General features: G+C 54.7%; 1 protein-coding gene across 2 annotated transcripts; it reads right to left on the reverse strand.

Annotated features, from left to right (window-relative positions):
* Positions 1-1,425: 1,425 nt before the first annotated feature.
* Positions 1,426-5,650, reverse strand: LOC109026375 (uncharacterized). 2 transcript variants are annotated; one of them, XM_019024565.3, is made up of 2 exons: positions 4,876-5,650; positions 1,426-4,378 (listed from the first exon to the last, which is right to left on the reverse strand). In XM_019024565.3, the coding sequence occupies exons 1-2, from the start codon at positions 5,522-5,524 to the stop codon at positions 1,644-1,646; spliced, it is 3,384 nt and encodes a 1,127-aa protein (XP_018880110.1). In that variant the 5' UTR covers positions 5,525-5,650; the 3' UTR covers positions 1,426-1,643. The 2 variants fall into 2 exon arrangements, with proteins under 2 accessions (XP_018880110.1, XP_055238433.1); XM_055382458.1 differs by having other exon boundaries at positions 1,426-4,671; positions 4,876-4,985.
* Between the last annotated feature and the right edge of the window lie 8,015 nt (positions 5,651-13,665).

Below are 13,665 nucleotides of genomic sequence, written 5' to 3' on the forward strand. Positions count from 1 at the left end.
GAGGCTGAATCAGGCTTTGAGAGCTGGACATGGGAAGGGGGCTGGACCATGTCCAGCGGTGGGCAGGGTCTGTGCTGACCCTACATCATTGGCTGTTTTCAGGCTCCCCACCAGAGCAGCCCCTTGATCTCTGGTGTATGTGAAGATAGACAAGTCTTTGCCATTTGTGGAGGGCAATCTGAAGACAAGAACCCAGGGCTAGGATTGAGCCATGGCTTATCCCTCAGCCCCTAGACAGGAAGGCACAGGCAGGGTAGGACCGGCTTCAATGTTTTGGCTTCAACCTCCAGCTGCCTTTCAGGCAGGAGATAGTAACATCAGCTGAATGCCATCCTCTTAGCTCTTCCAGGGCAGGGACTGGACCAATGCTGAGCTTTGTTCTTACTTCCACTATTCAAAGCCAGACGGGGTCAGGGGACATGATTTCTCACCACTCCACTGGCCAGAGGGATGGCAGGAGGCCCTTTAGCACAGACCAGAGTTTGGAACAAGAGCAGAGGCAATCGAGATTAGCATTGCCTAGTAGCCTTTATGAGGACCCTCCTAAGGAGGCCTGTACCCTGAAGACAGGGGCTGCCTGGGTTGGGAGGCTGAGGAGGAGAAGAGGGCCCAAGTTCGTAGTTCTGGCTCCCACCAAAGCTAGAAAGTCAGAGGGGCAGAATAAGGTGCGAGCCTCAGTATCCACAGAGCTTCATCCCCCAGGTCAGGTTGGGCCTCCTACCCAGGATCCAGGACTTATCTGTGCCCCCAACTCCCAGCCCTAGGGTTCCAAAGGCCGGCACTCCTATGCCCTTAGATTCTGGCTGGCTGATAGAAGCCCCTGCTAACCCAGCATAGAGCTCCAGCAAAGGTTCAGACTCTAGGAGGTACCTAGATTACCAGTGCAGCTCCCCAAGAAGCCTGAACTCTGACAGAACCCTCCCACCCCAGGCCCCCAGCCATCTTTGAAACTGCCTGACTGTTGTCCATGTTGCTTGGCTTCAGTCCCCAGAAGAGGGCCCACAATGGGGAAGGGCAAGCAGTCTTTTCCTCTGGAGCCAGGGGAGGGGGCTGCCCCCCGCCCCCCACCTTGTGACTCACTCCAGGCTGTGTGGGTTATTACATTATGTTTGAAATTGCCATGGCAACAAGTTGGCAATCAAGGGTAATTGCACTTGTCGTCAGGGCAACGGGGCAAAACCCACAGCAGCCACTGTCTGTGGTTGCCCTTGGGGTGCAATAAAGGTCAGGCCAGATCAGAGCCAATGCCAGTCAAGGGGCTCCGGGGCTGTCTAGAAAGGGTAGGTTGCCAGGGCCCATGGAGTTCCAGAGTGCAGAGGCAGGGCATGCCTTGGGAGAGAGCCAGGGCCCCCATCCATGACCCCATGCCTGGACTCCTGCTTTTCCCACACCACCCTGTGGCTGAAACATGCCACGGCGCTTAAAGAAAGCAGAACCAGAACTTTTATATGCTCACAGCAGGTACTTATAGATAGCCCATGCGCCCTCTTCCTCATATTCCTGGCAGCTGAGCCACAGGCTCTGGAAAGCGCTCCGGGATGCCATGATGGAGCCCCCAAGCCAGGCAGCAACTGCACGGTGGGGAGACCCCAGCACAGCGGCACCAGGGCCCAGCTCCTGTCTCAGGCGCTCAGGGAAGCCACTCATGTGCTGCCACCGTCCAGTACCACATTGGCCAGTAGCTGCTCCTGCTGCTCGGCCTCCAACCGGCTGATGCTTAGGAGGGCCAGCTGTGGAAGGCCCAGCTGGTTGAGACCTATCAGATTGGGTTGGAAGAGGGCCTCAGGGCAGCAGAAGCGCTCAGGCCCCAGCGTGATAACCTGCTTGTCTGGAAGCACAAAGTCCACCTGGGCCTGCGCCTGGGTGTGGGCCCTCTCAGCTGCCACATCCATGGCCACGTAGCAGCAGGCCTCTTTCATCTGGTTGATCAGTCCTGCCTGGGGCAGTGAGTGGCCACTTCTCTGCAGCAGCTGGGCCAAGTAGTCAGTAAGGTCAGCATCAGCCACATCCAGCCGGTAGGTGTCAAGTGGGGCCAGATCCCCAGTGAGGATGGGTGCCACATAGGAAGTGCCATGGCCACTGCCCAGCACCAGCCCAGTGGTACTTCCATAAGCATAGAGCGCCAGCAGGGCCTGATGCACTGTCTGCATGGCTGGGACATGGAAATGCTCAAAGAGTATTTCAGCCACCTTTTCTCGGTTGGTGAGCGGTGAGATGGGCAAGTCGGCTACGAGCACAGACAGCTTCTCGGGCTGCACACCCAGCCTGCAATAGAACAGGTGGTGCCATAGCACCTCTAGTGCATCCCAGTCATAGACCACACCACGGTTCAGCACTGAATAGGATCCCACTTGGTTTTCAGGCACTGCATATCGTGGCTGGCCCTGGGCTGGGTGCTGCAGCAGCTGAACTCGTGAGGGTATGACACTGAGGACATGGTCCTCTCCAGCCAGTCCACATTTGGTGAATCCTGTGCCTGTATCAATCACCACGGCCGCCATGTCCTGGAAGGGTCTCAGTGAGTGGCAGCAGAGCACTGGCAACCGAACTGGCAGAGCATCCATGGTGGACACCAGTTCATAGCAGGCCCGGTGGGGCAGTCCAAGGTGTGCAACTACTGATAAGTGTGTAAGATCCTCAGCTGTCAGCTTGAATGGGGCACTCTGGGGCTCAGTGGCCACCATGGCCATGGGCAAGACCTTGCGTCCAGTGCCAGGTGTGGTAAATGTGATCAAGGGAAGCTGCTCCTCCTGGGTCCTAGGGGAGTTGCCAGGTTGCTGCTGATGCGTGATGGAGTGCTGAGTATTACTGATGCCAACCTTGTCTCTACTCATATAGATACAGGTCTCCTCAGGGGTCAGGGGCACCTGAAATACCCCTACATGAGTAGGCAGGCCTAAGGGCTCATCTTCCTGGGTGGAGACCTGGCCAGGTTCTCCAGGGTCGGGGGACCATCTTGAAAGAGTGGGCTCTTTGGTGATGGGGGGTTCTTTAGATAAAGAGGGATTCCTAGCAAGGGGTGTCTGCCCAGTGAGAGGGGGTTGATCAGTAAGGGGGTGCTCAGGTAGGGGTGGCTGTCCAGCAAGGAGGATCTGCCCAGTGAGGAGAGTCTGTCCAGCATCTTTGGCCTGAGGGTTATCAGGGTGAGCAGGAATGACCTCTTCGTGGCTGCCTATGTCTTCCTGGAGGAGGGATCTGGGCACTTCCTGGGTATAGGCTGGTGCAGCAGGCTCTGAGTTCATCCACTGCAGTTTCTTGGTCTGGACTATGGAGGCATCTGGCATCCTAGAGGGTGCCATGGAAGGGTCTAGCATCCAGATGGTATGACTAGGTTCATTTTTTTCACCATCAGGCTTGGACCAGCTAGTATTAGGGACATGGGTCAGTATCCTCTCATCAAATTGGAGGGGCATCCCCAGTGGAACAGGCCCAGTCAGCATCCCAACCCTGATGGGTGTCTCAGTACCAGGGAAGTCCCATGACTCCAGGTTGAGCCTGGCCTCCTTGGGAATCAGGGCTACCTCTCGGTAGCTGCCAGATGAGAGGCTGCAGGGCACTGGGGTGGACAGCATGGGTGTGATAGACCAAAAGCTGGAGTGATTGCTGTCAGGAGACAGGATGGGTTTGGCCAACAGCTGGGTGGACAGCGTATTTTCAAGGACATAGATGGATGGGTGGCTGGGCATGAGGCCCACAAGCACTGCCCGTGAGCCCACAGGGTCATGGCACAGCAGCCCCATCCTGGTGCTGCCTGTGACCATATCAAACACCAGCACACGGTCTTCCACAACTTCCTGAAGCTGGCAGGTTGGGGCACTGGAGAGGGGGATCTGCATGGCTTCCTTCGGAGACTGGAATGGGGACTGCTTGTGGCAGGTTACTTGGTAGGCAGACAGTGGCACGTTAGAGCTGGTATTGTCACAGACATTGGGGAGCTGCTTCTGTGGCTGAGAGCTACAGATCTCCTGGCTACTCCTCTGGGACTTGGAGATAACTGGGGGCTCTGGGCCTGGCATTGGGCTGCCTGGCCTGGAGGTAGAGTCTGGAAGTTTCTTCATGGGGTTCTCAGCCTCCTCAGTTGGCACCTTCCTTCTGGTAACCTCCTCCTCCTGGGCATGGTCTGGGCGCTCTTCTAGAGTAGGCTTTGGGATGGGAGGCTCCTCTTTAGAGTGGAGATTCACTTTGTCCTGGCAAGATGCGACTATTTTGGAAGACTCCATGACAGTTGACCACTGATTGCCACACTTCCTGAGAAGGAGGTCTTGAGATGGGCCCTTGGTGACTGCAATGGTGTCAGTCAGGTGATCAATAGTATGGATGTCAGTTTCAACTGCAGTGGGGGTTGGGGTAACATCCAGAGCTGGAGTCGTAGCCCAAGCTGGAATTGGAGGGTCAGTGACAGAAAAGAAGGTGTAAGTCCGGGCACGGTGGCTCACACCTATAATCCCAACACTTCGGGAGGCCAAAGCAGGTGGATCACCTGAGGTTGGGAATTTGAGACCAGCCTGACCAACATGGAGAAACCCAGTCTCTACTAAAAATACAAAACTTAGTTGGATGTGATAGCGGGCACATGTAATCCCAGCTACTTGGGAGGCTGAGGCAGGAGAATCGCTTGAACCCAGGAGGCGGAGGTTGCAGTGAGCTGAGATCGCGCCATTGTACTCCAGCCTGGGCAACAAGAGCAAAACTCTATCTCAAAAAAAGAAAGAAAGAAAGAAAGAAAGAGAGAGAGAGAGAGAGAGAGAGAAAAAAAGAAAGAGAAAGAAAGAAAGAAAGAAAGAAAGAAAGAAAGAAAGAAAGAAAGAAAGAAAGAAAGAATTAATTTAAAAAAAGAATGTGTAACTAGGGCAGCAGCCTGAGCTGGACACTTACCCTGGTCCTGATCTTGGGCTAGATCCTGAGCTGGAGCCAGAAGAGCACCTTGGGCTTCGGGAGCACCATTCTCTCCTGAGAGGAGGAAGGGCAGCCACCGACTCTTCCTGCTGCCCAAGGAAGCTATCTGGTTGGAGCTGCAGGGGCCTTTGCCCCAGCCTACCAGGACCTTAGCTGGACGCTTGCCTTCCCCCAAATTCTGCACCTGAAACCAAAGGCGGCAGGGTCCACGCTGGGCTATGTCACTGGTGCTGTCACTGTGCATGCACTCTGGTAAGGTCAGGGTCACATCCTCCATGATGAGATGTTGTTGGGCTCCCACAATGGGACTTGAAGATACACTAGTGGAGGAGAGTCTCGGGGCATCCTGGGAGGCCTGCTCACAGCAGCACTGGGAGCTAACCCAAGCAGGATCCTGGAGTAGCTGGCAAATAGACTCAGGGATGCAGGCCTGGGAGGCTGGGCCACAGGCACCATCAGTGATGGCCTTGGTAGACAATGACAACCCCTGCTTGAAGTATAGGGATTCTGAGCTTATCCGTGGTCCCTGAGACCCTCTGAGGCCACTCCCCAGCTGCTGGCTGCCGGCTGAGGGGTGGTCCTGGGGACCCGATGGATCAGGGCCCCCCACCTTCTTGGTGGCTTCCATAGTCCTCCTGCTCCATGCCCTAGGTGCCCTGCCCCCACTCCATTGCCATGGTGACCTTACACATCACAGCGCCCTGGGGATTGACTTGAAGATTCTGAGCAGAGGATCCACCCCCCACCCCTGCTGCGCCCATCCCTAACCCTGCAGGATACTGGTCCTGGGCTTCAGGGACATGTGGCTCTGGGAAGGGGTGACATCACAGTGACCTGGGGAGTGACAGAGTGTAGGAAACCAGGGCCCCCATGCTCCTGAAGAATGGAGGCTTGCCCAGGGAACTTTAGGAGGCAGGGGGCCAGGGGACACCAGTGAAGTCAGTCAGCTGCAGGCCAGCCTCTCCTATCCTTCCCAGCCAGGTGCACATTCTGCCCAGGCTAGTCCCACAGTGAGGGCCAGGAACTGTCAGGATAAGGCCAGAGGAAAAAGGTAGGCAGGGGAGACTCTGAGGAAGCCCCTGGCACAGGACCTTTGGATGGTGTGCAAAGTCCCTTCACCACTCAGCCCTGGGAGGCAGAAGTGGGTGAGGGACCCAAGCTCAGTCCCAAGCTCCCCTCCTTATGTTCCCCGGCTCCCGCTCCAGGGACAGCAGCTCCTTGGCAGTCTCTGCTGCTCCAGATGGTTCTCCTCTGCCTGTGCCTCATGGAGCCCCCTCCCCAGAGCCACATGTCCCTGAAGCCCAGGACCAGTATCCTGCAGGGGTAGGGATGGGGGTGGCAGGGGTAGGGGTGGGGCCTCTGCTCAGAATCCTCAAGTCAGAATTTCTAGCTCTTGTCACATTGTGTCAGCTTCATCTTGGCCATAATGGGGGCAGAGCTCTGGGCACAGGGCTGCACCACAGCAGCCACAGGGCTAGCCAAGTGGCAATTACAGGATGGTAAGACCACAGTGGTCTCAGGGCTAGCCCCACAGTGGGGACATAGTGGGTGGAGGACTGAGTACACAGTGGGCGCAGAGCTGCATATACAGCAAGGACAAGTCAGACAACGAATTAGATGGGGCGATGCATAGGAAATATAAGCTACCAGACCAGGTGGGCAATTCCGCCCTCCATTTCTTTTTTTTTTTTTTTTTTGAGACAGAGTCTCACTCTGTCACCCGGCTGGAGTGCAGTGGCGTGATCTCGGCTCACTGCAAGCTCCACCTCCTGGGTTCCCGCCATTCTCCTGCCTCAGTCTCCCGAGTAGCTGGGACTACAGGTGCCCGCCACCACGCCTGGCTAATTTTTTGTATTTTTAGTAGAGACAGGGTTTCACCGCGTTAGCCAGGATGGTCTCGATCTCCTGACCTCGTGATCCGCCCGCCTCGGCCTCCCAAAGTGCTAGGATTACAGGCGTGAGCCACCGCGCCTGGCCCCATTTCTTAAATAGAGAGAAAAAAAGGGGGGCAGGGAGGAGTGGAACCTGCCTGGAGCAGCAGCCTAGGCTCAGAGCTGCCCTATAGCCACAAGGACAGGCCTAGGCAACAGTTTGGAGAGCTGCACATTGCCACAGGCCCAGGTCTGGAGGTTCTAACCTGTGGTAGGGTCAGGCCCTCCTCCTTCCCACCAGATCTGAGCTCTGGGCCTCCTCCCTCTGTCTGGCAGGGCTGTGTTCTTTCAGGCCTCAGTCTTTCCACCCAGGAAACAGGTTTGTGGACAATATAACTGTAGGTTTGTTCTCTGAAACTGTTTTCACAGAGGTTAAAAATAGTGTTTACAGTTGGCTGTGGAGTGTGAGGCTCTGTGACCAGGGACAAAAGTTAACACAAAGGTGCTGCATCTGCAGCTTGCTAACTTGGCACTGGCACAGCTAGGCTCTGCCACATCTCAGGCCCCCTGGGCTCCCACCCCCCTTTGCTTGATGCTGCCTTTGGTTAAGAACGGGGACAGGGCCAGGTGTGGTCGCTCATGTCTGCAATCCCAATACTTTGGGAGGCCAAGACAGGAGGATTGCTTGAGCCCAGGAGTTTGAGACCAACCTGGGCAACGAAGCAAGACCCTGTCTCTATAAAAATAATTTTTTTTTTTTTGAGATGGAGTCTCCCTTTGTTGCCCAGGCTAGAGTGTAATGGCACGATCTTGGCTCACTGCAACCTCTGCCTCCCAGGTTCAAGTGATTCTCCTGTCCCAGCCTCCCAAGTAGCTGGGATTACAGGCACCCGCCACCATGCCAGGCTAATTTTTGTATTTTTAGTAGAGACAGGTTTCACCATGTTGGCCAGGCTGGTCTTGAACTCCTGACCTCAGGTGATCCCTCTGCCTCGGCCTCCCAAAGTGCTAGGATTAAAAATGATTTTTTTTAAAAAGTTAAAAAAGAGTGGAAACCAATAGCTCTGGACACCAAGGGGGAGCTGCTCATCCTCTCATGCGAACGTCCAAAGCCCAAGGGTCTGCCTGTGCATATGTGTGCCTACATTCATGTACACACATACTTGCTGCCCACTATTAATGTCATTAATCTTTGGCTTAAGCAAGCTAGTTTTCTGTTTACAACAGAGTTGCTAGTAACAGCCTCTAGTGCCTGTGCAGCATTTGAGCTGGACTGTGCAGCATTTGAGCTGGACTGTGCCTTGGAGGGTTGGAGAGGCATGGAGAGAGGTCCTGAGAGCCCCTGGCCTGTCTCACCACTGAGCCATCCTCCACCTCCTGCAGAGGTGGAGCATAACACTCCTTTCCAGAACTGTGGTCCTTTGTAAACAACTGGCCTGAGGTCTCCTGGGGGAAGGGAGCAGAACTGGCTGAAGCGTCTAGCCCATGAAAGAAGGCCCAAAGGAAGCAGCCAGGATAGAGAAGGCCCTTATTTTTATTTTCATTTTCAGAAGCAAGGTCTCACTCTGTCGCCCAGGCTGGAGTGCAGTGGCATTATCATTGCTCACTGCAGCCTTGAACTCCTGGGCTCAAGCAATCCTCACCACTCAGCCTTCTGAGTAGCTGGGATAGTGTAAGCCACCACACCTGGCTAATTTTTTTTTTTTTTTTTTTTTTTTTTTTTTAATAGAGAAGGGTTCTCACTTTGTTGCCTAGGCTGGTCTCAAACTCCTGGCTTCCTCCCACCTTGGCCTCCCAAAGTGCTGGGATTACAAGCATGGGCCACCATGTCTGGCTGCAAAGGTCCTTATAGCAAACACCCCTTATAGTAATAATAACAATAACTGATATTGATGGGGTCCTTCCTCTGTGCCAGCACAATGTGGAGCACTCACAACCCAGACTCACAGCAATTCAATGAGCTGGGCACTGTCATACCTCATTTTACAAATAAGGAAATAAAGGCAAGGAAAGAAAGGGAGAGAGGTCTGTCTCAGCTAGTGTGTAGTGGAGCCAGAATCTGAAGCCAGGCCACCAGGCTCTGGATTCATACTTCAGGATCCCGTGTTGCCACCACTGGGTGCCGTGCTCAGGGCCAGGCAGTCACAGACCCTGCTGGAGGGGAGCTAAAATGACTCCATTGTGGGTTCTGCAGCAGCAAGCCCTACACCCAAGCTGGGTCCTGCATGGACCTGCTCCTCCTCCTGATAGCTTATCAGGTAACTCAAGCCTGAGAGGAGGCCCTTCCAGGAACCTGGTGGTGCTGAGTATGGGCCAGACTGAATCCTTCGTATTCAGAATTCTTAGCTGGCCAAAGCCTGCTCATCTCATCCAGCTGGGGAGAGGAGCAGCAGGGCAAATAAAGAGGCTTTCAGGCTGGGTCCCTTCTTCCCAGCCCCTAGGGATAGCGCCCCTCGGCCCCTCCCCCAACATGTTTTTAAATAGTGTCTCACCAGGAAGAAGGGCGTCCAATTCTATTTCTGAATCTGGGAAGTGAGGAGGGCCAACGTGTTGCCATGGCAACCTGGAGAGCCCCTCCCCCAGACTGAGCCCATTCCCCAGGCTGAGGGCTGTGGGGTGGGAGGGAAGTGGCAAGGAGGAGCTGGGAGGAGCTTAGTCTGTGGATGAGGCCAGATGGCGTCCCTGTGAGGGCAAGTCCTGCATGACCTTCTCCTCACACTTCACCTCACCCCTCTAGGCAGGCTTGCTGGGAAGGCCCCAACCTCTGCAGAGAGGGTCGAGGGTCAAATCACCGTGAGAAACCCTTCTCCCCTGTGGATCAGGCTGGAACCTTCCCACTTAGGAGGTCTTGAGGATAGTAGAGAGGTGGCAAGAAGGGCGTCAAGGGGAGAGGCACAGCGCCACACCCTATTAGGAGCTCTACGGCTGGCTCCCACACCTGCTTCAATACAGACCTATTTTCGGCTCCCTTGTGTTCTCAGGAGGCAGCTAGCTTTGTCAAGCCCCTGGCCTTGCACCCGTCCGGTCTGCCTGCCTTCTACTGCATTGGGAAGGGTCTGGACATCTCCAAAAAGCTAGGATCAGAAAGAGCCTTAAAGGACTCCCAGTGCAGCCCTTCACTTGATAATGGAGCAAAAAGGGAGGCATGTTTCCCCACGGGTTCACACACCAGCCACTGTCCAGGGGTTCATACATCAGCCCTTCTACCCCAGAGGTGACAGATGGGTAGCATTTAGATCTGCAGAGGGAAGGCATTCCCCTCCCTCTTGAGCACAGCTCAAGCAAAGGCAGGCTTCTGAACAGACTCAAAAGTATCTTGATTCAACCCTCTCTTGGTGCTGATGGGAAGCTGAGGCCCCCCAAGGAGGAAGGAATGCACTCTTGGTCTCCTAGCTCTATGGCCCACACTCCTTACTTTCCTCTCCTTACCTTCCTCCCTGGAGCTATCCAAGTGACCTGTGAACCCTAGACCTAGACCTCCTGCTTCCCTGACATTTCTCCTGGCCAGGATAAACCCATTCCACAGAGGCAGGACTATGATGAAAGGAGCTGGCACCTCCTGCTCCATGGCCCCCCTGTCTGACCCCAGAGGAAGACAGGAAGTACCAGAGAACCCCAGCCTTAGGGGAACCTTAGGCAGGGTGAGGGGAGATAATCCACTCCTATTCTGAAATGTGGAAGGCAGAACCCACTAGTACCAGCAGGATATGGCTTCTGAGCTCTAAGGCACAGGGAAATTTAAATAACAGATGTTTAAACAACCTTCCCTGCAAGCCGGCAGTGCAGTGACCCCTCTGCTGTGATGTGTTGCAGCTTAAAAATAGCCCACAATGAACTGCTCTGAGCCCCAATTGACTCGAGCTTACGTAACTCTGCGTGAAAGGTGACCAGCCGCATCAGCCCAGAGGGAAGGCAACAGCACAGCCGCCCTGACTGCTGCCCACAGCTGTCTTAGGGGCTGGGAGAGCTCCTCACCCTCCCTGGGAACGGCCCCCACATCCAGAAGCCAGCAAAAGTGGAGGCAAAGGTGGTACTGCCAAAAGCACACATGGCTTCATGACTGCTGAGCAGAGCTGACCTCTAGTCACACCTGCAGAGGGAATGTGAGCAGAGCTGCCCTCCTTCAGGGTTCCTATGGAACCCAGGTCCAGTGGACAGTGGGAGTGACTTTAAATTAAACAGATGACTGGGTCGAAGAGACCAGGGCAGGAGCCCATGTGAACAGGGTGACTGGAGCCACCCAAAAGATTCCTTTCCCTCTTTGAAGAGAAGGCTCCCTGGCTTTGAGGGACATGTCAGCAGGATTAATGCTTGGCTAAAGCTGCCACTGCCATGGAGCCCACGGGTGGAGCTGACTCCTTTGGGACCTCTGATTCTCCATGGTCCAGGGTGCAGTGTCCCACGAGGGACTTGTGGCATGAGTAAGGGATAATTAGTTTCAAGGGTGATTGAATCCCATGATCTTGACCGCCTGCTGCTTTAAGCCCCCTGCCTTCCCTAATGCATCTCCAGATCCCAAATGCCCAGTGCAAGACTGGCTACAAAAGTATGCAGGTGGTTGGTCAGGTGAGGTGGCTCACGCCTGTAATCCCAGCACTTTGAGAGGCTAAGGTGGGCGGATCACCTGAGGCCAAGTGTTCCAGACCAGCCTGGCCAACATGATGAAAGCCCATCTCTACTAAAAATAAAAAATAATTAGCCAGGGATGGTGGTACACGCCTGTAATCCCAGCTACTCAGGAGGCTGAGGCAGAATTGCTTGAACCCAGGAGGCAGAGGTTGCAGTGAGCCAAGTTCATGCCATGGCACTCCAGCCTGGGTGACAGAGTGAGACTCTGTCTAAAAAAAAAAAAGAGTATGCAGGTGGTTAAACCAAACTGAAAGAGAGTGGAGAGGTGAGATGGTGAAGATGCCTCTGGCATTGGGAGTCTCTGGTACTCACTGGTCCCGCTGCTTTGGCACATGCTGAGCCTTACCAAGGAATAAGCAACTTCCCTCAGCTCCTACCACCTGAGCTGAAAATAGGAACCACCACAGGCCTGGCCCCTGAGCTCCCATAGAGCAACAATGAGACTGGGTTTGGAATGGGGCTATATCTGGAGCCCACAGGTATGACCCTAATATAGTTTGGATATTTGTCCCCACCCCAATCTCATGCTGAATTGCAATCCCCAGTGCTGGTGGTAAGGCCTGATGGGAGGTGTTTGGGTGATGGTGGTGGATGCCTCATCTTGGTGCTATCTTCATAACAGTGAGTTATTTTGAGATCTGGTCATTTAAAAGTATGTGGCACCTTCCTGCTACTCTCTCTCTCTCTCTCTCTTCCTCCTCCTTCCACCATGTGAAGTGCCTGCTCCCACTTTGCCTTCCGCCATGATTGTAAGCTTCCTGAGGCCTCCCCAGAAGCAGATGCTGGCACAATGCTTCCTGTACAGCCTGCAGAACTGTGAGCCAAATAAACCTCTTACAAATTACCTAGTCTCAGGTATTTCTTTCTAGAGACCTAGGCTGATATAGACCCCCAGAGAGCCTTTGGGTCCCTCAGAATATTCCCTGAAAGGCTGGGGCTGAGGCCGAGACATAAGGTGAATCTTAGGCCAGATTCATGGTACCCCATCAAAGCAGGTCAGTCTGCCCCATGCACGCCCTCCAGGCTCCAGAGAACAGTGACACCAATGGGCAGTCAGGAAGGTGTGAGTCATCTGCTGCCTCCTCAGCACCAGCTCCCACCCTGGCCTGCTCAGCCTTTATTAGCATCTGCTTGCCCCTAGCCCTACTGGGCTGAGATGGAGGGAGATGGGACAGAGAGGTACCTACTCTTCATAGCTCTTGGTTGGAAGGCTGGTCTCCCAAAGCCCTAGGAGAAACCTCTGTCCACACCATTCCACCCTGGTGGCAGGCCCAGGCCTCCCATGGCCACTAGCAACCCTCCTCTTGCACTGGCCACCCACCATACCTGAGCTACTGCCCAGGCCTCCCCTAGAGGAGAGGCAGCCCAGCCTTCATCAGCCCTGGAAGCCACATGGTCCCCCAGCCCATCCAGGGACCTAGAACTGACCCTCCCCACCCTGTTCTCCCTGGTAGCTCAGTCACTGATTTGAAGCCCTAAAACAGTCCGAGCTCCTGACACCCCAGATGGGGTTGGGACTATCAGATGGCTCTGAGAATGAAGCTCAGAGCTTAGGGGCTGCAGAAATTGAGAGTGGGGGCAGCTGTGTCACAATCCAGGGCCCCAAGTGCCTAACTGGGGCCCCTCCTGGAGAATTCTGGCCCTGGAGGCCCTTGGCCCAGAAGCAGGCCCAAAGCCCTACATTCTGGCTGCACCTGACACCCTCTTTCTCTCCTATCTCTCTTCTCTGGGAGCCTTTCCCATGCTAAGCTCCCTTCTTGTCCAGAGACTCCCTTTCTCTCTGAGCCCCTCATGTGAACAGATAAGCCAGTGGTCCATGAGCTGCAGAAGCTCAATGGGGAAGGAGCTCCTGGGCTTAAGAGATTTGGGTGATCCTTAGAACCCCAGGATGGGGTTAAAGGGGAGAACTACAAGTTGGAGGGATGAAGGCAGTCCTTTCCAACTGAGGTGGGGATGGGCCCCAGGATACTCCACTTACCTCCCTCGCAACCTCCGGGGTAACACAAGTGTCTCCTGCACACACAGAGAGACAAAGGGTCAGTGGCCAAGCGTGCGAGGCTACAACCTCCTCAGTGCCTGCTGAGGCACTGAGAGTCATCCAAGGTACGGCGGTAAACAGACAGATAGTCCGTCTCTGCCCCTCTTCAGCACACAGGTTCCTGATCTTTGGATCCCTGCACTCAAGCAAGAATCTCCTTTTAAGCCTTACCCACCTGTCCTCAGAGTCCTTAGAGTCCCCAGGACTGGACTTCTCTCTGGCCTGAGGTGG

This window comes from Gorilla gorilla, chromosome 2 (assembly GCF_029281585.2).
Source record: "Gorilla gorilla gorilla isolate KB3781 chromosome 2, NHGRI_mGorGor1-v2.1_pri, whole genome shotgun sequence".
NCBI lineage: Eukaryota > Metazoa > Chordata > Mammalia > Primates > Hominidae > Gorilla > Gorilla gorilla.